General features: G+C 42.0%; 1 protein-coding gene across 1 annotated transcript; it reads right to left on the bottom strand.

Annotated features, from left to right (window-relative positions):
- Positions 1 to 577: 577 nt before the first annotated feature.
- Positions 578 to 23,777, bottom strand: KNL1 (kinetochore scaffold 1). Its single transcript, XM_053946290.1, is given in 27 exon segments — positions 578 to 1,705; positions 1,812 to 1,934; positions 3,012 to 3,130; positions 3,642 to 3,751; positions 3,883 to 3,951; positions 4,226 to 4,326; positions 4,797 to 4,898; positions 5,009 to 5,048; positions 5,415 to 5,483; positions 5,904 to 5,991; positions 6,799 to 6,915; positions 7,399 to 7,489; positions 7,710 to 7,825; positions 8,822 to 8,920; positions 9,046 to 9,113; positions 9,217 to 9,361; positions 9,715 to 13,989; positions 18,620 to 18,672; positions 18,989 to 19,026; positions 19,525 to 19,564; positions 19,896 to 19,951; positions 20,369 to 20,430; positions 20,625 to 20,684; positions 20,901 to 20,940; positions 21,780 to 21,834; positions 23,480 to 23,614; positions 23,617 to 23,777. Coding segments are annotated over 27 exon segments (6,462 nt in total). The 5' UTR covers positions 23,702 to 23,777; the 3' UTR covers positions 578 to 1,599.
- Between the last annotated feature and the right edge of the window lie 96 nt (positions 23,778 to 23,873).

Below are 23,873 nucleotides of genomic sequence, written 5' to 3'. Positions count from 1 at the left end.
TTGGCACATGGAAGTGAAGTTTTCCATTATTTTTTTAAAGCTGGATAATGGAATAATTTCTGCCCAAGCTCCTTTTCCTACTACAAATGTGTGGAAAGCCACACTTGGCTTTACCTGCTGCCTTGATTCAATATTTGGAGCAATATAATAAACTTCACCAAAAACTCATTTGAGTCTTTATATAGTTATTGATGCTTCAGTGTGTAAACCCACTGAAAGAAAAGAAAAACAGCCAAAAGCCAAAAAAAAAAAAAAAAAAAAAAAAGGTGGATAATGCTGCTGGAGAGCTGCCACAGCACTCTCTGCTAGTTACTGATGCACAGAGAATGGCCTGGGGAAATTCAAAATTCTAGGTATAGTACCTAAGTTGAGAATTATTTGGGTGCTATCTTCCTAATTAAAATACAATTAATTCTTTTGAAAAGCCAGAATATAGAAAAGTAACACTAGAAAAGCCAAGGAAAAAAATGATATTATGAAAAGTCTTCCCACGTATTTAACAAAATTATTTCAATATTTTGAATTTTCAATCACCAGTTTAAATAGAGCAGCCCATAATCCCAGTTTGAAACAGGAAAAGTGATAAAGCTAATCTTTATTAAACTTCCACTTTTCAAACAAACACAAACTTTGTAAAAAGACAAAAATATATAAACTCTAAAATACAGGAAAACATTTTTAAATTCAACATATTTTACAGGGTACAAATATTTGCAGCTGCAGAACTGAGAGCTGAGCGAGGGTTGGTGCTTTGACTCGGCAACACAGGGTGAGGTCAGTTCCAACAGCAAGACCCACATAATACACAAAATTATACACAAAACCAAGCTAGAGCTCACAGATACTCCCAAGTTTAAGGAGTTGAGTCTCCTCACTAAAATTCCATGGCATTCCAAACTGGGACAATGTCAGAACTAACTTCTGCCAGGGAATCACAGTGATGGCTTTGAGGCTGTTGCATCCCAAAGCCTGTGGGCAAGCACAGGGATTTTTAGCCTTAATTCCAAAAATATTTCTGACTTTGGTGACTGGAGTTAATTGCTACGGGTTAATTGGTTAATTAATCAGATGCAGGGATATAGTGTCTGGCCTGGGAGGGGTGCCAGGCAATGGATAAACACCAGACGTGGTGGGATCTGTTAAATTGTACGTGGTAGTGAAATAATGACAGCAAAGGTAAATTCCAGTTGTAATAATTTAGAGAACACTCATCATTGTTTTGTCCAAGAGCTCTGTAAATGACAAAATTAATGGGCTATGGCAGAAGAATATCCATGCTTGGAACGACTCTCCAGCCATGACTATCTGTGCCAGGAATGACCACCAGTGAGTGGCAGAAGATAAAAGGCACCTTGAATTTAGAAGGGATCCAGGAATTTCCTTCTTCTCCTCTTTAGACACCCTTGCCTTTGTAAAACTTGTGGCCTACACCAAGTGTTCTACTTGGTCTAAGCCACAAGGATACTGAATAGGCAGTATTCAGAGCTGAGTGGGTGACAGCATTCCCATTTCAGGGAGACACAGCTGGAATTCTCATAAGACTAAACTCGCAGACTACCCATTTTTGACTGCTTCAGTCCTGCCTGTGGATCCAGCAGATCATCTGGGACCCTGGAGCAGATTCTGATGGATCGAGATGACTGTTCTCTGCAGATAGTGGTGACCAGCTGGAACTCTGCAGAGAACAGCAGCAATTTCCTTCTCCCTGGGGAAGATAAAATTATCACATGTGTTGGAGAGGATCCTGAGTGTTCAATCCCCCATCCCAGCTTTGGGATGGAGTCACATGCAGCAGTGCTTTGCCAGCTCACCCGATATTCCCAATGTGGGTTTGGACCCTGAAGGGAAGTACAGCAGATGGGTAATCATGAGAGAGAGCCAGAGTCAACTCAAACTTTGCAAAAGCCACCGAAGAGGAGAACAGAAGCTTCACCCTGTGGAAATAAACACAAAGATCCATGCAGAGCAGTCAAATGGGCTGCTTTCACCTTGGAATTAGTGCCAGGAGTAGAAATAAGTGATGTCACTGATGCAAGAAGCACAGTAACTTCTAAAGAGTTCCAGCACAGACCCACAGGAACTTCAGGAATAAGATAAAAAAGGCCCTTCACACCTTATCAACACTTCATAGTGCAAACTCCCAACTTCCCCACAGAAAAAGTTAATGCACACATAATTCACAGAACCATCCAGAAATTATGGGAGAATAGAGACTAAAACATGAAACATGAAACATTCCCAGGCAGTTAATGTTTTCTAATGCTTTAAGTAGACTTTACTTCAGCTCCATGGGGTTTTTGACACTCCTGCAAAGGGAGCTACAAAATTAGAATAACCTCTGAAACAGCACCAAGGTGGGCAGAGCAAGTTCATAACTGGGCACTTCTTAATTAAAGATATGCCTCAGTAATGGAAGGATGAGGTGAAATTGTATTTGTGCTGTACCACTGGGACATGCCACAAAATTGGGAAGTAGCAAGGGAAAATGGAAGTAAAGAAAGTAAACTTCAGTTTCAGTGCATCCCTCCTTCCATGACTGATTCTGCTTGGATGAGGCAAACACAAGATTAAAGGAAACAAAGCCCTAAGCTACAGGTAAACTCTTGGCTCTGTTTCCTTTGCATTATTACAATTTGGCCTCAATATTTAAGAAAGGCAAGTCAACCAGGAAAACAGCAATGCTGTCTGATAGTCATAAAATCAATGAATCCATGAACAGCCTAATTTCCATGCACTGGGACACTGCAGTGCAATTGTATGAAAATAAATTATATTGTTTTTAAAAACAGCTGCATGAAATGTCACTTTTAAGAAAAGCAAATTGAAACTATTTCAGTGTTTTGCTTCTGATTATTTAGAAACTCCCTCTTAAGGCCACTGTGAACTCCATCTTATTGAATCAGGGAATATCCCGAGTCAGAAAGGACCCACACAAGGATCATCAAAGTCCAGCTCCTGGCCCTGCACAGGACACCCCAACAATCCCATCATGATTTTCTGAATTTACTCACTCTGTGTCCTTGATATCTGTCTCCAGGAGCTGGAATTTTGCACCCCACCTCTGCAGAAATTCCAACTCCTCTCCCAAGATTTTGCAGCGATTCACCACCAACGAGATGTCAAAGAGAGCCTGGGAGGGGGCAATCAGAAAAACAACATCAGCACTCAGGGGGTGACTATGTGATGCTTGAACACACAGCTTATCATAGAAAGTACAAAAACTAAACATGGTTTAACTGCTACCTCAGTTTGGATGGAAAAATGAAATTGTACAAGCAAAACAAATGTACATTTTTTGCTTTAAATTTGTCCTTTCGGCTTTGCCAACAGCCACGCAGCAACACAAAAATTTGGCTTGGCAATTTAAACCTACATTCTTTAGGAGGCAAAATGATCTTCAGCTTTTTTTTTTAAGGCAAAAAATGTTTTTTAAATAAACTTCAGCTTTTAGGACTCCTGCCTTCAAAGACAGATATTTCCCCTGACACCTCACAATATTCCTAAAGCAGATTTTGGTTTGCATTCCTGAAGCTTTCATTGAGGTGCTTTGGTTCTCAGCTCAGCTCTGTTTTCTCTGTTGCAGAAAATAATAATTGGATTTTTTTTTCCCCAGAGTCTTTTAAGTTTCCCTGAAATGTTACCTGGGGCAAGTAGCATAGTTTGGGATACTTTTTCTGCCAGCATCCCTGACTTTCAATAAACTGGAAGATGAGTTTTTGGACTAAACATGAGGAGAGTGGAGCTTGTTCCTCTGCAACACAAAAGAAAACCAGAAATCTTTGAAAAGCCATTTCATAAAGCATTAGAAGATCGAGCACACATTTAATCTTCCCAACAAAAGATTAGCAGGGTTCCTACTTTCACAGTATTCAAAAATCTCACCATCCAGGAAAGATTCAAAGTCCAGGCTAACGATGCTTCTGGAAGGACGTGCAGCAAAAAACTCATCATCTGAGAAAGAAAGGTGGAAACCCCCCCAGTTATTTCCATGCTTAGTTCTGGAGTTACAGCTCTTCATCTTCAGAAACAGCCACGCATTATAGACATTTTTGAATTTTCATATGAAAAACATATTCAAAGTCACTTCTCTCAGCTTACACACTGTGGTGTGTTTTCTGTTTCCTACTTCCTTTCAGCACATCTTTACAAATATGAGCATTTTAGGTTTCTGTTCTCTTAACATTGCAAATTCATAAAACACAAATCTACCTATTTTGTGACTCACCTATTGGGGGTCCAAACACAACTGTGAGCATCACAGAATCATAAAGAAAATTAAAGACAGCTTGCTGCTCACTCCATTCCATCAACTCCCACTCAGTGAAGCTGAAAATGGAAAAAAAAAAAAAAAACAAACCACCATGACCCCAAGTTTAAACCAACCGACCCAAACAACTTCTGAGGGACAAACATCAGAGTATTAAATGCTCTTGCAGTTCTTAGCACATCATAGAACAATGAAATTTTCCAAAGCCAAATAGAGCCTGTCATTCCAACACAATATAAGAATCTCTTGGGAATGCAAGCATATTACTATAAATTTTATATAAATGTTAATTTGGTAATTGAAGGAGAGTTGGATGTAGAAACTCTGAACACAGAGTACCACTGCAAAGCTGCTAATGGAATGGAAGTTTGCCAAGGCTTTATTGCCTACCTTAGGCTGCAAGGAGATGGGCATTCCAAGAATTCCCACATCAAATAACAAGGAAAACCAAACCCAAACAGATTCCTGTACAAATATGAGCCCTCAGAAGCAGTTATTAAAAAATAAAACCTGGAGGTGTTTTCCTTACTCGTATTTCTTCAGGATTTCCAGGCAGGCCATTTCAGTGTTCTTGAGCTTCTCCATCTCAGCCAAATCAAGCTCATCCTCAGCATCCATCTCTGACAGTTCTCTGCAAGGATAAACCAATCTCATGGGATGTGGTACAGTGTTTAAAAAACAGACCAAGCCTCTAAAATCTGAGTTTGCACCTCCTTCTTAAATCCCTCATTGACATCTTACCTCAGAAGTTCCTCTTCTTGGGCTGTGATGCTTTGCAATTCTAAAGCAAAGAGAAGAAAGGACAAAAAAGGAAAAAATGAGAGAAAAGAGCAGCACAGGCAGCCCTAATTTGCTGTGCACTCACTGTTCTTATGGAGTTAAAGGTTATAATTACTGATAATAAAGTGCTGAATATGACAGCCAGCACACACTCTTCAGGTAGAAAGTTCTAAATTCCCTTTTTCCAGGGAAAAACCAGTCCTTTTCATTCTTTAACACCTATGTAATTAACTATGTGCAATGCAGGAAAGACAGCAGCAGTGTCTGCATCCCTCTCAGAGTTAATGCATCAGGGTGGGGGTTGACTATCACCTTCCCCAGGTTCTAAAACACCAGACAAAAAGTGCATTGCAGCTGGTTCCATCACCTTTCTGTATGTTCTGCCCTCCTGCTGTTCCAGCACTGCAGCCAGCTTCCTCTTCATCCCAAAAAGAATCTGTGGGAAAGAAGTGTCAGGTCTGTGCAGAACTTCCAGATTGAAGACTTAGAGTTACTTTTGTTTGTTTGTGTGCTCTAGAAGTCTCAGCACTTCAAAGTTAACTAAAAGAAAAAATACAAACACATGGAAAAATATCTACCAAAAACCTCAAAAGTGATAAAAACAAGCAAGACTTGTTTTATTGCACTATTTTAGAGCTGCTGCTGTGCAACTGGATTTCTACTTAAGGCATTGAAGGCATTGATTTCTACTCAAGGCATCTGAAACTACAGAGCATGATTACAGAGTAATGTCAAGTTCTGACTGCAGCTTGTATCGAACAACCACAAACACAGAATCCTGAACTGACCTTTTAAACAGCAGCTCTGCAGAAAAAAGAGAAAGCAGCATATTGGCCACCTCTTTGGAAACACACACCTGATTCCAGAGCAACCACGGAGCTCTCTGCCTCCTTCATCCATTCATCCACCTTTTCCATTCTTGATTGGAGCTTTCTGCATTGCTCCTAAGATGGGAAAATTGTACTTGAGTCAATGATATTATTTTAAAAGCTGAATTTTCTTCTGGGATCACCACAGGGCTCTTTGCTTGCTGATTAATTAAAGCAGCTAGTGAAATTTGTCATCATTAGAGGGGAGAGGCAACTGACAAACCATGGGGGAGTAGCCAATAATAAGAAATTACTAAATGCTCACTGAATCTAGAGCTTTAATATATTCACATCTTTGATCTCTGTCACAATGCATTACTTCTGCTCTTCCTTGTTACTTAGAGAACTCCTGAATGGTTTAGATTGGAAAGGATTTTAAAGAGAATCCAATTCCAACCCCATGCCATGGGCATGGACACCTTCCACTAGCCCAGCTTGCTACATCTCCATCCAAACTGGCCTTGGACACTTCCAAGGATCCAGGGACAGCCACAGCTTCTCTGGGCAAACCTGTGCCAGGGCCTTGGCACCCTCACAGGGAAGAATTTCTTCCTAAATATTTGCTACTACTACTTACCTACTTACTAACACTGGTATTGTTAGAGTATAAAGAGCTCATTTTTGATGGTGTTTCCTTTAATACTCCCATTTTTCGCTCTGCTAATCACCAAAACTCTGAGGCAGAAGGTTCCTACAGTGTAACTGCAAGAATGTCACTATCCTAGTGTTATATTTGCATATAAATAAAAGGGAAATGTATTTATAAGAAAGAAACTTCCATAAGAGTACACACTATAATAATTAAGCTCCTACACCTTTAAAGACAAAAAATGTGGTAGGAGTGATTTTTTAAAGGTAAATGTAAGCCCTGTGGCTCCTTACCTCAGCACTCTGCAGCAGTTTCCTGTACAATGCCTCCTTTTCATTGTGAGACAAGATTTTAGCCTCCTTGGTGAAACAGGATTTCATCTTGTTCAGTTCTGCTCCAAACTTACTCAACTGTGATGAATGGGAAATACAGACAAGAAAGTGAATGGAAATATAATCCTTCCTGACTCTAGCTCAGCACCCAACCTCAGCAACATCCCTATGCCAAACTAACGATGAATTATGAAAAATACCATGTCTCTAAACAATTTAGACTCTTTATTTTCAATTATTTTTAATCTGAGCACCAAAACCATAGAAAACAAAATCTCTCAATCCACCTTCTCAATTCTTGTGGGATACATTTATAAATTTTCTGGGTTTTCTATGCAGTAACTGTGGGTAATTTCTTTCCCCTTTAATGTATTTCAAAGGACACATTTCCTTCCATTCTCCTGACATGCTGGAAGTTCTCAGCATTTTTCCATTGAGAAAATATTTTGCCTTGTTTCACCTGCTGTTATCTTGTGACCATTCTGGTTCTTATTTGATGTGAATAAATAAATTAACCTCCCTTCTTCATTACACACAAACATTCTCTCCATGCAGCATTACCTCTTCATCAGTGCAGGTTCTCATTACTTCCCACAAACTCCTGATCACGTTCACCAGGGGCTGATCCAGGACAGTCACATGTGGTTTTAACCTGAAATATGGGGAAAAAAAGTTGAAAGTCTTGTAGCAATTTCACTCTCCACATAAAGCAGCAGGGTACTATTTACACAATTCATTTCTAAATCTGTAATAAACTACTAACTGTAGTTTTTCCTGTATGTAATGTACTAACTTTCTTCAGGCTATTCCCATGCACCCAGAGCTGAAAAAATGGAATTACTGATAAACTGTGTGACTGGAAAACCACTCACTCCACTATTTTCTGAGACAGGTCCTGGCAATCCTCCTCGTAAATTCTCAGCTTGGGCCGGTGAACGTACTGGCTGTAGATGAGATCTTCTGCAGTGGGAGGTGCACTGACTGCACACTGAGGAAAAACACAGGGAAAAGTAGGAAGAAAAAAAAATTCCATATTTTTCAGAAATAGTAACTTCCAGTCATTTCAATTCTGCTTTCACGCCTTGTGTTTCCTCACACCAGAGGACAGGCTTCCTTTTGGGATATGTGCCTCACCATTAGAGCTCAAAAAATTGAAATTAAATATTACTGAAAGAGGTCTCCCTTTTAGATGAAGACCTGAAAATATGTATATGTTATGCAGATAAAAGAGTGCTCCTCAACAAAACAATGCTTAATTCAAAGTTATGCTTAATTCAGAATTAAAGCCCCCAAGTCTTAGGGAAGACTTAGGAGCTTTATTCCTCAAATAAATATGAGGGGGGTATTTCAGCAAGCTGCCTGTATAGTAAAGCTCATAAATAACTGACATTAATTACTTCCACTCCTTCAGAGAAAGTTTTCAGAGGCTTTTGTGGGGGTGGTGTCTGTTTTTTATCAGTCACTAGTCCACAGTAGCAGTGTTATTAAGCCTGATGAATACTTAGATACAACTCAGTATGAATAAATTTGTAAAGTAAACTGTAACTAAGCTAGGAGAGTATTTTAAATAAAAAATGGAAAGGATTTAGAAGGCAGACTTCTGTTCTGTATTTCTTCCCCTTTCTTCAGGTGAGGAAATAGAAGAGTAGCAATATCATAGTGAATCATTTCTAAAGGAGAGAGTAGAACAGGCAGGAGGAGCTCAGAGTAGCTGCAGGCAGTGGTGGCTGACAGATACAGTGAGAAGATAAAGTGAAAAGGTCAGACTGAGCTTCTAATTCTTTCAAATTTATTGTCCTTAAAACAAATTTAAAAAGCAAGAATTAGTGTATTTATCCAAGAACAGTAATCCTGAATATATGGTATTTGGTGAGGAAATGGAAATCTGTTCTGGTTTTTGTTTAAAGATGTCTGAGTTGCTAAAAATTAAAACCCAAACCAACAAAGGAGTATTATTTAAGGTCAATTATATTGTTCCACTCACACTGGCTGGAAGCTGGCTGTGCCGGGGCTTCTGAATCACAACATGGACTTGAAGAAGAGTAAAAAACTCCCCAACCGTGATAGCACCACTCTGAAATTTCTGTACATTTTGAGGAAAAACATACTGGTAAGTTCATTTGTCAAGACAGAATGGTCACTAGTGTATAAACATAGTTTTTTTTCCTGTTAGGACAGGAAATTGCTGTCTTCCAGCCCTGTCCATACCTCCCATAAATTTTCTTCACAAATGCTGTCCGTGAGAAGCTGGGATTCCACCTGACTGCTGCGCTGGACTGGGAAAACACAACAGAAAGGGGGAGGTATTGGTGGGTTAATAACATCCTTACAGGGCAAAGAACACAAGGCTTGGGACTCTTATCACAAATGGTCTCTTACCTGTTGACTCTATGTCAGCCTTCACAGAATCCAGGGAGCTGCTGGTGCTGGCATGAGGACACCCAGGGCTTTTAGCTGAGAGATTTGGAGGTTCTCCAGCTTCATCAACTTTTGCTTGGTCCTGAGGCACAACACCAAAAGTCACCTAATATTAACAAATTTTTAGAAAATAAATATAGTTATATAGAACAACCTAACTGGATCAGTGATTTATTGTAGCTGTTCTTGGAAAGGATTAAAGGGATACTACGCAGAGAATGGTTTAAAATTGGCAAATCCCTCATTCTGCCTGTTTTGCCTGGTATAGGACTGTTGCACACACCAACCTGATTCTTCTAATTTGGCAAAACAATGAAAACCACAGGGAATCGTACAGGAAAATGACAGCAAACTGGTGGTTATGAAAAACAAGAAAATCTACTAACAGATCCACTTACACCCCCAAAACTTAAGCCCTGGTGGTGTTCCCATATCCTTACAGTGAGGGACCAAGCTCACCTCCAAGTCTTGAGAGGCCCCGGCATCCACAAGTTGATCTCTCTTGGCCTTCTTTGGGCTTTGAGAATCCTCCTCAGTTTGTCCTAAAGCTCTTTTCATGTTGCAAGTTTTTGTCTCTTCAAATGGATCCTTTTCAGAGTGGGGGATTTGTTTTTTATTTTTATCATCCCAAGCGTTTTCCATGAGTTCAGAGCTGACAGATTCATTGGAATCCATTTCCTCCAGGCACACAGGGAGAAATTCTTCTGCTATGAACTGAAAAGGACTGAAGTTCTGCCTGCTGGACTTGTTAGCTGGGGTTTCACTGGTGTTTGCTGGAACTTGGGCTTCTACACTGTCTGATTTCGTATTTATATCCTGTGCACTGGAAACACGATTTCTCTTGTTTGGTAATTTAGGCTGGAATATACCCAGAGGGATATTTATTCCTGGATATTTATCCTTAGGCACCATTCCTATGGGATCAGCTCCAGATTCCACACCTGAGTTCTCCTGCTTTTTGGGCTCAAAGAAGTTATTTGCTTCACTGACAGTGTTTTTTCCCAACCTCAGAGTATCCTCTGGCTGAGCTGAGGAACTGGGCAACTGGTCAGAAGAAGCAGTTTTGGAAACAGAAACAGATTTCCTTGTCAAACTCATCAGTTTTGAACAAACACCTATAATACCTGAAGCTGCTGGTGGAAGAGTGGCTTGTGTCTGATCCCCTGAACTGTCACTGACCCAAGGCTGCCTAGCTTGTTCAGAGCTTATTTGGAAGTCTTTTGGAGGCGCCTCCCCTTCAGCTGACAGCTCCTCATTTTTCTTGGATTCCTTGTTAGCAGCTGGAATGAGGTTTGCTCCAGCCAAGCCCAAATCTGAATCTCCAGGCTGAGATGAATCCTCTTCCTCTAGTTGGTTTCTCTGAGTACCAGGGGCATCTGGATGACCCTTCCAAGGATCTGATCCCTGCATGGGAAAGGCAACACAGGATCCCAAACTGCCACTTTCTTCCCTGTGATCCACAGGGCCCTTACTTGGGAACTCGAAAGATAGTCCCTCTGATTGCAGTTTTTCTGGTGGTGTGAGATCCTGCTCCCTGCTGACAGGGACAGAATTATCTGTGGGAAGGCCATGATCCTGTGGTGCCCCCACATCTGTAGTACTTTCTTGAAGGGGGGCAGAATAAATGGAATGTGGTGTTGTGCCACTGGGGACCTGGGTAACTCCTTTCTCACTAGGAAATGCTGAGTCTGGCGAGGCAGAAGAGGGAATGCTGGACTTATCCTTAGGTTTTGTGGCATATTGTGAGGAATCCATTTCTTCTCTGCAGGGCACCAACCCACCGTGCATGTGCTGTGGTGGCTGCTGGGTGTTTGTGTGGGGCACCTGCTGGGCCTCAAACCCACAGGTGCTCTTACTGACAGCAACAGTGTGGGATGCAGTAATGTCCATGTCCTCCGGGTTGTGGGCAAACACAATGGTTTTGTCAGCAGGAATGGCTGGGATGGGCTGTCTGTGCCATGCTGTGTGAATTGTGGTGATTTCCATATCCTCAGCCGGAGCAAAGCTGATGGTTCTGCCATGTGCAGCCTCCTGCCCACCCCACTCTGCTGGCATTGTTGTCGTGACCCCTTTTTCCAAGGCCATTGATTCATTTCCACCTTGACCAAAGCATCCAGGTGCTACTTTGTTTTGTGACAAAACGCTGAAGCTGTAATCTGGATCCATCACCACACAGCTGCCAGTCATGTCCATGTTTTCACCGTGGGGAAACACAACAGACTTTTCTCCAAAGACAGACAACTGGGAACTTTCCTTGGCTGCCTCAGATGTCCTGGCCCACACTGGTTCTTCTTCACCCCTCTGGAGCAGCCCATGAGCTGAGAGAGGAGTTTTTAAATCCTCTCTTGAAGAACCTGTTTTACCCATGGAAAAATGTCTGACAGAGTCTCCTCGGGTTGGCAATACTTTGCTTACTGCCCTCATAGGCTGGGGTTTCTCTTGCCTCTCTGAGTTTTGGCCATCTGCATTTATTCCTATTACTGTCCCAAACTGTTCATTTCCTCTCATTCCAGAGGGAGCAGGATTGTTACTGAAAGTAAATGAACCGCTTGGAGCCAAAGCAGTAATGATTTGCTTATTGGTATTCATTTTAAAGTTCCCACATTCTGTTGCTGCAGTTTGACTCATGATACCCACACCATGACCACTGGAAAATAGGAAGGGCTGGTTTTGCAGCTGCTTGGATAGTGCAGTGTTTTGATTATAATTATTGGATTCTTGCTCCATGTTAATAGGAGCAATCTCAAAGGCAGCAGGATGAGCTTTGGTTATGTCCATGCTTTGATCACCTAAAAACACGCCTGTTGTGTCATTTGTGCAGAAATCTGAGAGGCTTGCAGGGTTTTTCCCCAGAGGATGTGATACAACTTTTTGGCTTTGCAAAGACACGGATGCACCGGTGTTAGTGACAACACTCTCGGGGGATTCTTTGTTTTGCTCTTGTAACAGACACATGCTCTTGGCACAGGAACTCAGACCACTTGCCTGGAAGTTGGTTTTTCCAAGCTTCTTATCAATCATTATCATCTGAAGAGCTTGAGCATTCCTCTCCATAGCCTGGCTCTTTTTAATACTCCTATCAATACTCCTCACTTCAACATTTTCTTTGTCCATATCTACAGAATACGCAGATATGTCACCCTCAGTGACATTTTTGTTCTGGTTCTTTCTTGAAATTATTTTACAGGGCATTTGTTTTGGCTCTGCTGCTATCCCACTGCTTTGACCATCAAAGACAACAGTGTGGCATCTTGTTATTTCCATTTCTTCCTGCTCAGTTACATTGGAAGACATGGATCTGTTACCCAGGAAATGAGGTTTGCAGGTGACGGAGGTGAACACTGCTGCGGGATGTTCATTGTCAACATTCTCTCCACCATCCTTAACGCAGCTTTTACCCAAGTCCATGTCTTCTCCTGCAAATATCACTGTCTTCTCACCTGAAAAAACAAGCTGGGGGTTTGCAGAGGGATCAAACATGCTCTTCAGAGCACCACCAGCCACAAAATGTGTATATGAGCCAAACCCAGTGCTGGCTGCAGCAGGACCACAAGCTTGAGACACGTTTTCCATGTGTCCACCTGAGGCTGAAGGCAGTTCAAGTGCACTGTTTTCATAGGGCCCAACAGCAGGATTATCTCCAGGTGCCAGACCCTTTGGGATGTTGCCACATGCCAGGGATCTGCTCCCTGCCAGTGGAGGGTTGGTACTCACTGGCTTTTCACAGGTTTTATGGCATGAACTGTTCTGTTCTGTGCTGCTGGCTTCATAGATGATGTCTGTGTAATTCCCAGTCATTTCCATGTCATCACACTTGGAAAACACAACAGTTTTGTCCCCTCGGAAGATGGTCTCAGACGAAACAGATCCCTGGATGGCAGACAATGCCCTGGCCTCCTGATTCCCAGCTCGCAGCACCAGGGAGTCTCCTCTGCCTTCAGCACTTGCTGTTTTTCTGTCTGCACAAAACTGAGTGTCCTGCTGAACATTTAAGTCATGATAAGATACTCTCCTGAACTCAGAATTATCTAACTCTGTGGGTGGGAAATCCTTTTGGAAGTTGAGACTTTGGTTTCTGACAGTGGAGAGGGCAAAGGACACTTTCGCAGTGTGACTGGTTGTCACGTCCATGCCCTTGTCTGCAAACATCTCAGTAACATCCCCACACTCCCACTGCTCTGCTGGAACCTCACTGACACCAGGGAATGGAATTTTAACATCAGCTGCCTCACATTTTGTCATCTCCATCCCACCTTCTCGGCCTCGAAACACTCTTGTCACATTGCAGGTGTCCAGCAGCTCATGGGAATAGCCAAATTCCCCAGACAGTTGTGTCACGTCTCCCGAGCCTTGGGAAGGGACACAGCAAACACTGTCCTTGTCAGGTCTCTCAGCAGGATTGTTTGACTTCAGTCTCAGCAGAAATTCATTGAAATCTATTTTTTTCACAGTAGTGGCTTCTTCCTTCTGTTCCAAAGATGGGCCCGGATGGTTTGTGGAGTCAGACAGCAAACTCAATTCCTTGCTGGTTTCTGCCTTCCCCTGGCTGGAGTTTAACTTAGCCAGGAAGGAGGTGAAGTCTATTTTCTCGTCTCTGTCGGGCTGGTGGGCTCTGAGGTTCCGTGAGATCACAGCTGTGTGACTGGCTGTCATCTCCATCTCATTCTCCTCCGAGAAGAGGAGGGTGGTGTCCTGCCTGTCTGTCCTTGGATCGGTGTGGTGCACGTCACGCCACTGAAAAACAACAAAAAAAGGAGAATTCAGTGACTGGCACTTAAAACAAATGATCAATGGTTTATTCTATTTAAAACAGAAACCAGCTAATGTTGATTAATGTAAAGTCCTAAGGTTTTAGCTTTATAAGTATTTTTTTTTTAAAAAAACAACCTGCTAATTTCAGGCCTCCCTGATCAGCAGTACCATATTTGAGGAAAGGACAATGACTAAAGTATGCAAATATATAACATTTAAATGGCTTTTAATGAAACAATGCGTCTCATCTTACACTTCACATCTAGCCACATCTTGGCAAGCACAGACCACTTACTGAGGCTTATGGATCAGTACTTTCTATTTCTCTACAATGTGATTTCCACCTTTTATTTCCACCAGCTTATTGTCCGCCTGCTCCAAAGCAGGAGCACCTTGCTGGATGTTTCAAAAAACTTTTTACCACTGATAAGGGAGATTTTAGTCTCTTTAACAGAAAGCACTTACAGTTTTCTACCTGTGGGGGGAAACTGTAATGAGATATATTATATTTTATCAAGTATAATGAATATATTTGTTACCAGATGATAAATTGTCTACACCTGGTGAATTATCACAAAAACTACTGGCCTAAGGAACTGCTCAATGCCCATTGTGTAAGAAGGAGAACTTATAAAAGTTTGTGGTCAGTGATGGCCACCCTATACTCTGGAAGATCAAGAGATGTGGCCTAAGGACAGAACCTTGCAGAATAACATATATAGCAATTAATGTTATTTCGTAGAATGGAAAGTAAGTGGGATGAAATTCCTTGTACACTTGAAAAGGAAAAGAAAGGCAAAGGGCTGGAAGAGGTGGTGCTTTGTGTCCAGCATGGGACAGAGGTGCTAAAGTGCAGGCAAGAAGAGGAGGAGGATGATTTAGAGCTGATGGTTGCTCTGTGGCAAAGAATAAAGGAGGTGAATCATGAATCACCAGGGAATACAGTTAGACACATGAGTGAGTCTTGGAAAAGTGGACTGGAACAGAAAGAATGTTTTAGGGGATACGAGGATTTTGGTCCGATTGTGCGACACACTAGAAGGCAGCAAGGAGATATTGGGAGAGATGCCAGGGAAGTTCTGATAGCTCCCCTCCAGCAGGTGGTTGGGAGTTATGGTCCAGTAACCTTGTTTTTAATAGTGAATTTAATGTCATGGAGAAAGGTGGCAGGAGTTTAAAGGGAAAATCCGGGTAGAGCTGCTAAAGTGTTTGAAACCATAATTAGGACTCAGGACCTCCCTCAGTCAGAAACAGTTGGTTAATTGTATAAAGTATACTTTAGTAATTTGTAGTAATTAGTGGCTGAAGTATATCTGGCAACTTGCATTGTGATAATCGGTGTCTGAAATGTATTTGGCACTTTGTGTTGTGGTAGTTGATAGCTGAAATTTATTTGGCAATTTGTAAAGAAAGGGGAGATTGGAATAGGGAGTGTCCCCAAGCCAGGCAAATCAAACAAAGAACCTAAACCAGGCTCTTCAAGCCATCAAGCCCAAGTTCTTTGAGTGAAAATGAAAAATCCCCTTAAAGGAAACAGGGGAATCATCCTAAGCTGAGCCCTGGTTATATTATTGCTGGGAATGAAAAGGTAAATTTGTTAATTGATACAGAGACAACTTATTCAGTACTGAATATGTGCAGAGGAAAACTTAGCTGAGAACCTGTAAATGTTGTGGGTCAACAGGGAGGAAAGAGAAAAGGCCTTTTTTACAACAATTACTAGTTAAATTAATAAAACAGTGGGGGAAACACCAATCTGTATACTCCTGAATGCTCAATTCCCTTGCTGGGGAGAGATTCATTCAGAAAACTGGATGTTCAAGTAACTTTCTAGGATGGGGAAATGCAAATTGAAACACCAGAATCAAAAGCCATCAAGGCAAAGATTTTTATGTTACAGGACTAAGAAGAGTTGGACGAAATGCCAGAGGAGGCAGAGAATGCTGTAACCCTCTTGGTATGGGCAATTGAGATGCCTGGATGATCAAAGGTGGCCAAATCAGTGAGGATTACTCTCAAACCTAAAGCCAGACTGGTAAAGCAAAACCAATATCCTATTAAGTCTGAGGCAAGGGGAAGTTGGAGAGACTTATAAAAAATTTTAGAATATTGAAAGAATACGAATCAGAATATAACACATCAATATTATCAGTTAGGGACCAGTACAAGATTTAAGGGCCATTAATGAAAAGTTCCTGATATTCATCCAGTGGTAGCTAATTCATGCACACTCCTGAGACAACATAAACCTGGAAAGCATTCTGCCAGCAATTAAGACTGAAAGTAAGTGACTCAATGCTAGTCTAATTCTGTTACAATTCTTAGAACAATCTGGATACAGGGTGTCAAAGAAAATAGCACAAATAAGCAAAGAAGCAGTAACATTTTAGTTTTGAGATCTTGCTGTAAAGAAAAAAAAAAAAAAAAGAAGTTTGGGAAGCAGCTGAAAAGAACCCATTTGCCAGACTCCAGAGCCAAGGACTACGAGCCTTCTTATGTATGGCCGATGGTGTCAGTTATGGATTGCAATCCTGGGGTACTGGCAAAACCCTTGCATGGCCCTCCACCAAAAATACTTGGTTTGGACTCCTGAGAGTCAGAGCACCTGAAAAGCCCTGAAAGAACCTCCCTGCACTGGGAGCCTCACTCTTGAACCAAACCATTTGAGTTACCTGTGCATGAAAGCATGCACCTGGCACTGGGGGCACTGGCTGGCATTTGGGGTCATGGAAGCAGCCTGTCCAAACAATTGGGCAATGCAAGGGAAGGTGACCTGGATACCTGAGAGCAGTGGTAGCTACAGAGAAGCACAAAAGCTGCTACATGCCCCACATGGGCACAGCTGGTTTGGAACAAGAAGGATGACATTGGATATTGCCAGCAGGATGTCCTTGTAAAGCCCATCAGTTTGCAGACTCCCCAGTTAATACAGGGAATCAATTAGCTGACAAACCAGCAAGAGAAGTTACTGACAATTAGTACCCCTTGCACTAATACCTAGCAAAAAGTTGAGTGTCTGGGAACAAAAACTAAATCAGGACAGACAGCCCCACTACTGGAAGCGACAGAAAATCCCAGCACGTGATTAGAAAATTCATGTAGGCGATGTATAAATTAATGTGTAAGATAACAGAATGAAAACCATCAAAAAACATTTCAAGAAATAGAAAATATAGTAAGTAATTTATAAAGGAATAGAGTAGGCACAAAGATGACAGAAATTAAGATCAGTTACTGAAAAATGAGTTATTTGTTTTGCAAAATAATCTCAAGGAAGGAAGGCCACCTCCACCAAGGCTAGTAAAACAGAGGAATTTACCAGGTAATTATTGGCAAACTGAATTTGCAGAACTGCCCAGGCAGAATGAGGGGTTGAAACATTTTAGTATTTTGGTACTTTCTCTTGATAGCCAGAAACTTTCCCATGCCACACCAACAAGGCAAAGGAAGGCACAAAATTTTACTGAAATTAATATAATAGTATTAAAATTAACTCTTGAAATTTTTAAAAGGTACATTGCTACCAACAAATCATTGGGACCCAACTCCCCTGTACATCCTTTCAAACCAGAAGATCCGGTGTTCATCAGAACCTGGAGTTTTGGACCAGCCCAGGAGAAGTGGAAGGGACCATATCAAGTCCCCCCTGGTGACCTACACTGCTCTCAGAGTGGAAGGAATTGAACCCTGAGCTCATCACATGTGGGTAAAACAAGCATCCACACATTAAACACAGCACAGAGAAGACTGACTCACACCGTGGAGTTTTTATGTAGATATGCAAATCCTATTGTTTTAGGATAGGATATGATTTTCTAGGGAAATATTTTTATTATATCTCGATGAAAATGATAAATAATTACATATTTATAGTAATAATATAAACTTAATATTCTTAATTTCTTGGAAGGAAAATGTAGTCTTAAAGTCTTAATGTAATGTAATGTACTGTAGTCTTAAAGTTAGTGCAAGATTTTGGCAAGTTACAGAATGTAGCTTCTATAACATGTGGGACCTTAGAAAGCAGATTAGCTTTAAAGCTATTACTGTTACACAAACATGGAATATATGGTTATTTAAATTTAAACAACAATTCTTGCTCTGTGCACACTCCAAATATGACTACTAAATTAGATGATAAAGTAAGATAAGAACTGGTTGCTGCATCTAGCAGAGAATTAAGGGCAGAATTAGAAAGTAACTAGTTAAATAAAATATTGAAACAATTTGTATTTTCCCTGAATGGTTAGTTGGCCTTACTTTTGCAAAATATAATTATGATCATAGGAATATGTGATTATTATACTTGCCTTAAAAACATATATTAGTAAAAAAAGTAAGTGAGGCTCATGAAGGCTTGCAAAGAAGACAAGAATGGAGGAACTACTTCATTACTGAGAAGTTGTAAAGGGATTTCAGAAGGAAGAGTTATTTATGTTGCATTCTAATGACTATCAGATTAGGACACACTTTAAAATCTAGAATACTCAGTTTCGAGAGATTTTATGCGACTACAAAGGCAGTTGACATTTTTAATCTTTACTACACAAATTCTTATGATGTATTTTGGACATGGTATTTTCAGCACCAAAAAATTAAAGCCTTCACATACCTCAGTCTGCTGCCCCAAGGCCTGGATGGGGGCATGAAGCAAAGTATTCATCCCTGTGGAAAGAAAGGGAACACTCCAGGTTTTGTGTTGTTTGCCTATTACTTTATCCACTGAGCTGAAGCTCAATGCTCTCAGTAAATAAATACAATTAAACCCAAATATATTCTGAAAAATATTTTTATTCCTCCCTTCAGCACCTCAAAGGGCCACCCAGACTTCCATAACAGAATCCTTGTAAACAACTCCAATGGACAAAGCCCTCCCAGAGGCAGGGAGATATTGCTCTAGGCACATTAAAATTTCTCACACATAATCAATAGTTTTAAATAAACAGAGTTATTTAGCTATTAAATCTGTTTTCAAACTCACCAGTGATCTCACATGGAACAGCCCCAGGGTCTTCATTCCTACAAAAGGTGGGTTTGAGAAACAGTTTGTTAAAAGGTTTCAAAGGGAAGCCTTGGTCTGTAAACTGAAGAGGCAGAGAATTGTGTTGCACAGAATTCTGTGGCAAAGCTCATGTGCGTCTGGGCAGCAGATACCAGACACTGCTTATCTCTCTTCAATATATTCTAATTTGAGTCACAATCTTATTTTTCCCATGAAATTATCTATTATGTCCCAAACCACTGTTTAACATACAGCAGTATTTTAATTTTTCAAATTACAAGAAAAGATTAATTCTTTATTTTTCATTGAATCTATGATTCTGTGAAATTCCCCTTCTCACATACACAGTGTCTTATCTGTTATTTTACCAACAAGTGATTTTAATTTTACAGATCCCACCATTGTGCTTTATCTACAAGAGCTTGAGGCCAGACTAACACTTTATCTTTTTCTGAGGAAAAAGTTTGGTAATAAACATGGAATAATAGCAAATATCTGTCAGACATGATACTTACTGATTAGTCAAGGTATCATCCTTCTCATCTGCTGAACACCCTAGAAATAAGAAAATTATAACATTACAATGTGAGAAGCATGATCACAGTTGTACTTGATTATCTTAAAGGTTTTGCCCAACCCACACAATTCTGACTCAGTATGAGACAAGAGTGAAGTGCACAGAAAACAATGTTCTGTAGTTCTCAGTCTTGATGTGTCTTCTCAAGGCAAGAACTCTGTGACTGAGGAGTTTTCAGCCAGACCAGGATAAAGAGCTGACCATGTTGTTCCTTCCCCAAATGGAAAAATTCCAATTTCTTAAATTCAAGCTAAAATCTTGTTGTTAATAGTCTGGGAAACCTCTCAGGAAAAGAAAAAGGAGTTTTACCTGTATTTTCTGTCTCTGATGTGCTGTTCTTAAGATCTCGCTGGAAGACTCTGCAGCTAAAAACAAAACCACCAGTTTTTAAAAACACAAAACCATCTCTAAAAGCAAATTTAAAAAAAAAAAAACAGCAGCAATTTAAATACTTTATACATGTTCTGAAATGAGATATCAAAAGCCAGAAGTGTACTGAATCCAGCTGTAATTTTCAGGAAGATGTCATTGTGACATTTATGATGTATGAATGGAAATTGAATGGAAAACAAAAATTCCTGACTATATTAATTTCACTGAACTGGGCTTTTTTTCAGACAAGAAAATGAATAATGGCTCTCAGGGTTCAACCCAACTCAATATAACAATCTTCCTGCTGCTTGCAGTCATTTGTGATTAATCAGTGAGGACACTTTTAGGGGGAAGGATTATTCCCTGCATTTTTTGGCTGAGGAAGGGATGTAGGTGTGCAGCTCCCTCACTTGATGGTGCTGGCGAAGCTGACCCTGCGTGAGCTCCTCCTGCGTCTCTCTATGTGGATGTCCTGCCAACAAAAAACACAACAGGTTGCTACCCATGACAGGCACAGCTCTCCACGAAACACAAAACCAAACAAAAGTGATGTATGAATATTATTATAAGAAATGGTGCATTAAAACCACCTGTGTTATTACAGTGACACAGCTGAATCAGCAAAACACTGAGGAGGATTGGTAGGAAAGGGCTTGGCAGACCTACCTCTGTCATTTCATTCCCATTTCCCAGATCATCCAGAGGATTTCGTGGAGCCTTTAAAATCTGAAAGAAAATACAGTAGCTGAGAGTTCAGCTGCAGCTCCAAGAAGAGAGTTTCTAAGAGCCAGCAGTGCCCAAGTCAATCCTCTCAGGACTGACATGCTCTTTTGGAATGCTTTTCTTCAACTCCCAAGAGTAAGCAAGTTCCTCTGTCAGCTTCCCTTGGCTCCTTTCCCCCCTCACACACTTTTATTTTGAGGAATGCTGAAGGTTACTCACAGAGGACAGTCGCTTCCTTCTGATGTGCTCTGTGTTATCCCTGCAGGGGAAAGAGGGAAACAGGTATTGATGCCTAAGGTTTTTAGCTTTTATCCATTCTTCATGTATTTGTGATTCTGTAGACTGTTAAATGCCTCAGTGTAACTTCCAGCACTTTCCCACAGTGAACAGGCGCTTATTGACACATTCCTAAAATGTTGTTATCTCTTGCCTGTTACTTCTCCAAGGATATTTTTATTTTACACCACGTAATCACTGGCATAATAAAGGTAGGGGAGGAGGGCAGAACCCTACAGGGAGATGACCTAACCAACTGCTCCTCTCATTGGACAATACTGGCCACATATTCTATTTGCCCAATGCTATCAATTGCAAGTATCTAATTTGGGGCACTGTTTTTAACCACATTATGTACCTGAAGGCTTCCAAGTAAAGTTTTGCTTTTACATTATCATTATATAGCCTGGAAATGTTTGTGTTCTATTTCCAGGCATCAGTATGAAGGCACAAAATTGCACCAAGGTAAGTTTCCTGAATGGTCCTGCCACGGTTTTGAGGTTAATAAGTTGATTTCTCTAATATTTTTACACGTGTGAAATTAAATAAACAACACGCTTGGAAAAGATTGATCATTTCAGCACTGGTTCCCAGGATAAGCTTTGGAAAACTCAGCAGACTGCCCCCCCAGCCCCATGGTCAGTTCATCTCCTGACAATCCATCACTATGAACCCCTCACCACACACCAAAGGAACTCCCAGGTCTTCTTCACAAAGGAAAACACATTTCATTCAAGGGATGTTGAAGTGCACTACAAAAGGTTTTGCCTCTAAAAGGCAATATTTATACCACAGTAAAATTCTTAGAGGGTTTCGACTCACATTTCCATGTTAGGGTCTGTGTAAATCTTGTCCATTGCTGAAGGATATGCTTTTCCTATAAAATACAGCACCAAAATTCAAAACCATTAATGAGCATCAGTAGGAAAACTGTGTAAACCCACAACTGACTATTAGCTTTTGATGCTGTGTTTCTTCCTCTCCATCCTCCTCTAGTCACAGAAATGCTCTGAAGTACAACAGGCCCCTCAAGTCAATGTTCTCCTGTTAAATTCACGTTAGACATATATTTCCTATTGTATATCATGTTAGAAAACAGCTGTGCTAACAATTTAAGTATTACTGGCTATCTGGCCTCTTACTTAAAGGTGAGATATTGGTAAATGCTGGGAGATAAACGAGATCAAACCTTATCCAAGACAATGTTTGCTCTGACACATACAAAACATTTTCCCTCTCACTCTAAACTGAATTTCTGGTATTTCAGCTTGTGCCTGTTGCTTCTTGTTCCTTCTCTAGATACAACCAGAAAAGCATGGCTCAATTTTCTTAAAACCCTCCTGAAAGGAATAAGAGGAATGTGTTTTTACAAACTATGAGTCTGCCTAAGCCACAGACTAACAGGTGAGTTAAGCAACAGGAGAATGTTACTTAGTGACACAAACTGTCGCTTATCCGAGGTGCTGCTAAATTCCTGGACTTGGGGAAAAAGAACAAATACACAAAGAAAAGGAGGGGATGGGAGGTGCACATTAGAAGAGGGTCTGTATTAGGCAATTCAGGAAGTCTTTATCTCTCAAGTACCTCAGCCAATGGGGAAAGGTAAATTAGGACAAAAAGGGGGCTGCATCCTCCAGCAATTTGAGAGACCCCACGGAAAACGGCCCATGGCCTCTCCCTTTATTCATGACTAAAGCTACGTGACTCCTCTGTCTCCTTTTTAGACATAAACCTCATGAATTAATTTTCCCAATACAGGGAACAATTTCTTCCCGATATCCCATCTAAACCCACTCTCGGTCAGGTTGAACACACAAAGAAGGGAAGGAGAGGGAAGGTCGCCGTGGGAGATAAGCCTGGAGCTATAAAAGCCCTGATCACTCTGCTGTTGGAGATATTAATCTGAAATTCACTTCCCAACCACCTTCCTTAACTGTTCTTCTCTAATCCTGCTTGAAAGTCCTCTACAGTCCTTGAGGGACGAGCGGGGAGCTGAGTCGCGGTGCTGATGAAGAACCCCCCTTTTTATTCCCCCGTTTGACCCTGCGAACACGGGAATCGCTCCGTAACACTTCAGTCCATCCCTGCCGCCCATCCCGGCCCTCCTCGGCCTTTTCCCCGTTAGGATAAACCGATATAATCTCTTTTTTCGTCTCTTTTTGTCCCCGCGCTCTCGCTTTACCGCCCACACAGCCCAGGCGCCAATCCCTTATCGATCACAAACCCCGCATTAATCACCTCTGCCATTAATTACACCCCATTAACGCGTTCTCCGGACATTAATTACCTCGGATCGATCCGCACCGCCCTTATCGGGGGGTTCCCCACACGCTCCGCGCCCACCGCAGGTGGCACCGCCTCAGCCCCGCTTCCATCCAGCCGCTCCCGGGGCAGCGCTGACCTTCTCCCCCCGCCTTCTCCCGCGCTCCTTCCCCGCAGCGCCCGCCCCGGCCCCTGGCAACGGCGGCCGCTGCTCCCGCGCCGCCTCCTCCTCCTCCGAGGGGCCCCTCGGCCGCTCTTACCTCCCGCTCGGGGCCCCTCGCTCCCGAATCCCGGTTTCCGGGTCCCTGGCCCCGGCTCCCGCTCCCCGGCCGCCGCCGCCCCGTTCAAATCCAACCGCCCGCCCCGCGCCCGTGACGACACGTTGGCGCCGTACAGGACGGCTGCTCCCGGCTCCGTACAATATGGCGTCCCCTTGTGCCGTACGACATGGCGGCCTCCACGGACCGCCCCGCTGCTGCCATTTCGGTGTCTTGCGCGGCCCGCACGCCCGCCGCCGCGGTGATGGGGACGGTGCGGTACTGTACCGGCTCCGCGGGGTGCTCGTTCGCCGTGCGGCGGCTTTACTCCGCACTGTGCCCGTGCAGGGCCGCGTAACCGGCGCCACCGCGCAGGGGAGCGGCGGGCGGGAGGAGA

Source organism: Vidua chalybeata, chromosome 6 (assembly GCF_026979565.1).
Source record: "Vidua chalybeata isolate OUT-0048 chromosome 6, bVidCha1 merged haplotype, whole genome shotgun sequence".
Taxonomy (NCBI): domain Eukaryota; kingdom Metazoa; phylum Chordata; class Aves; order Passeriformes; family Viduidae; genus Vidua; species Vidua chalybeata.
Note: the sequence above shows the minus strand (reverse complement) of the source record. Positions and strands in the feature narration are given on the sequence as shown.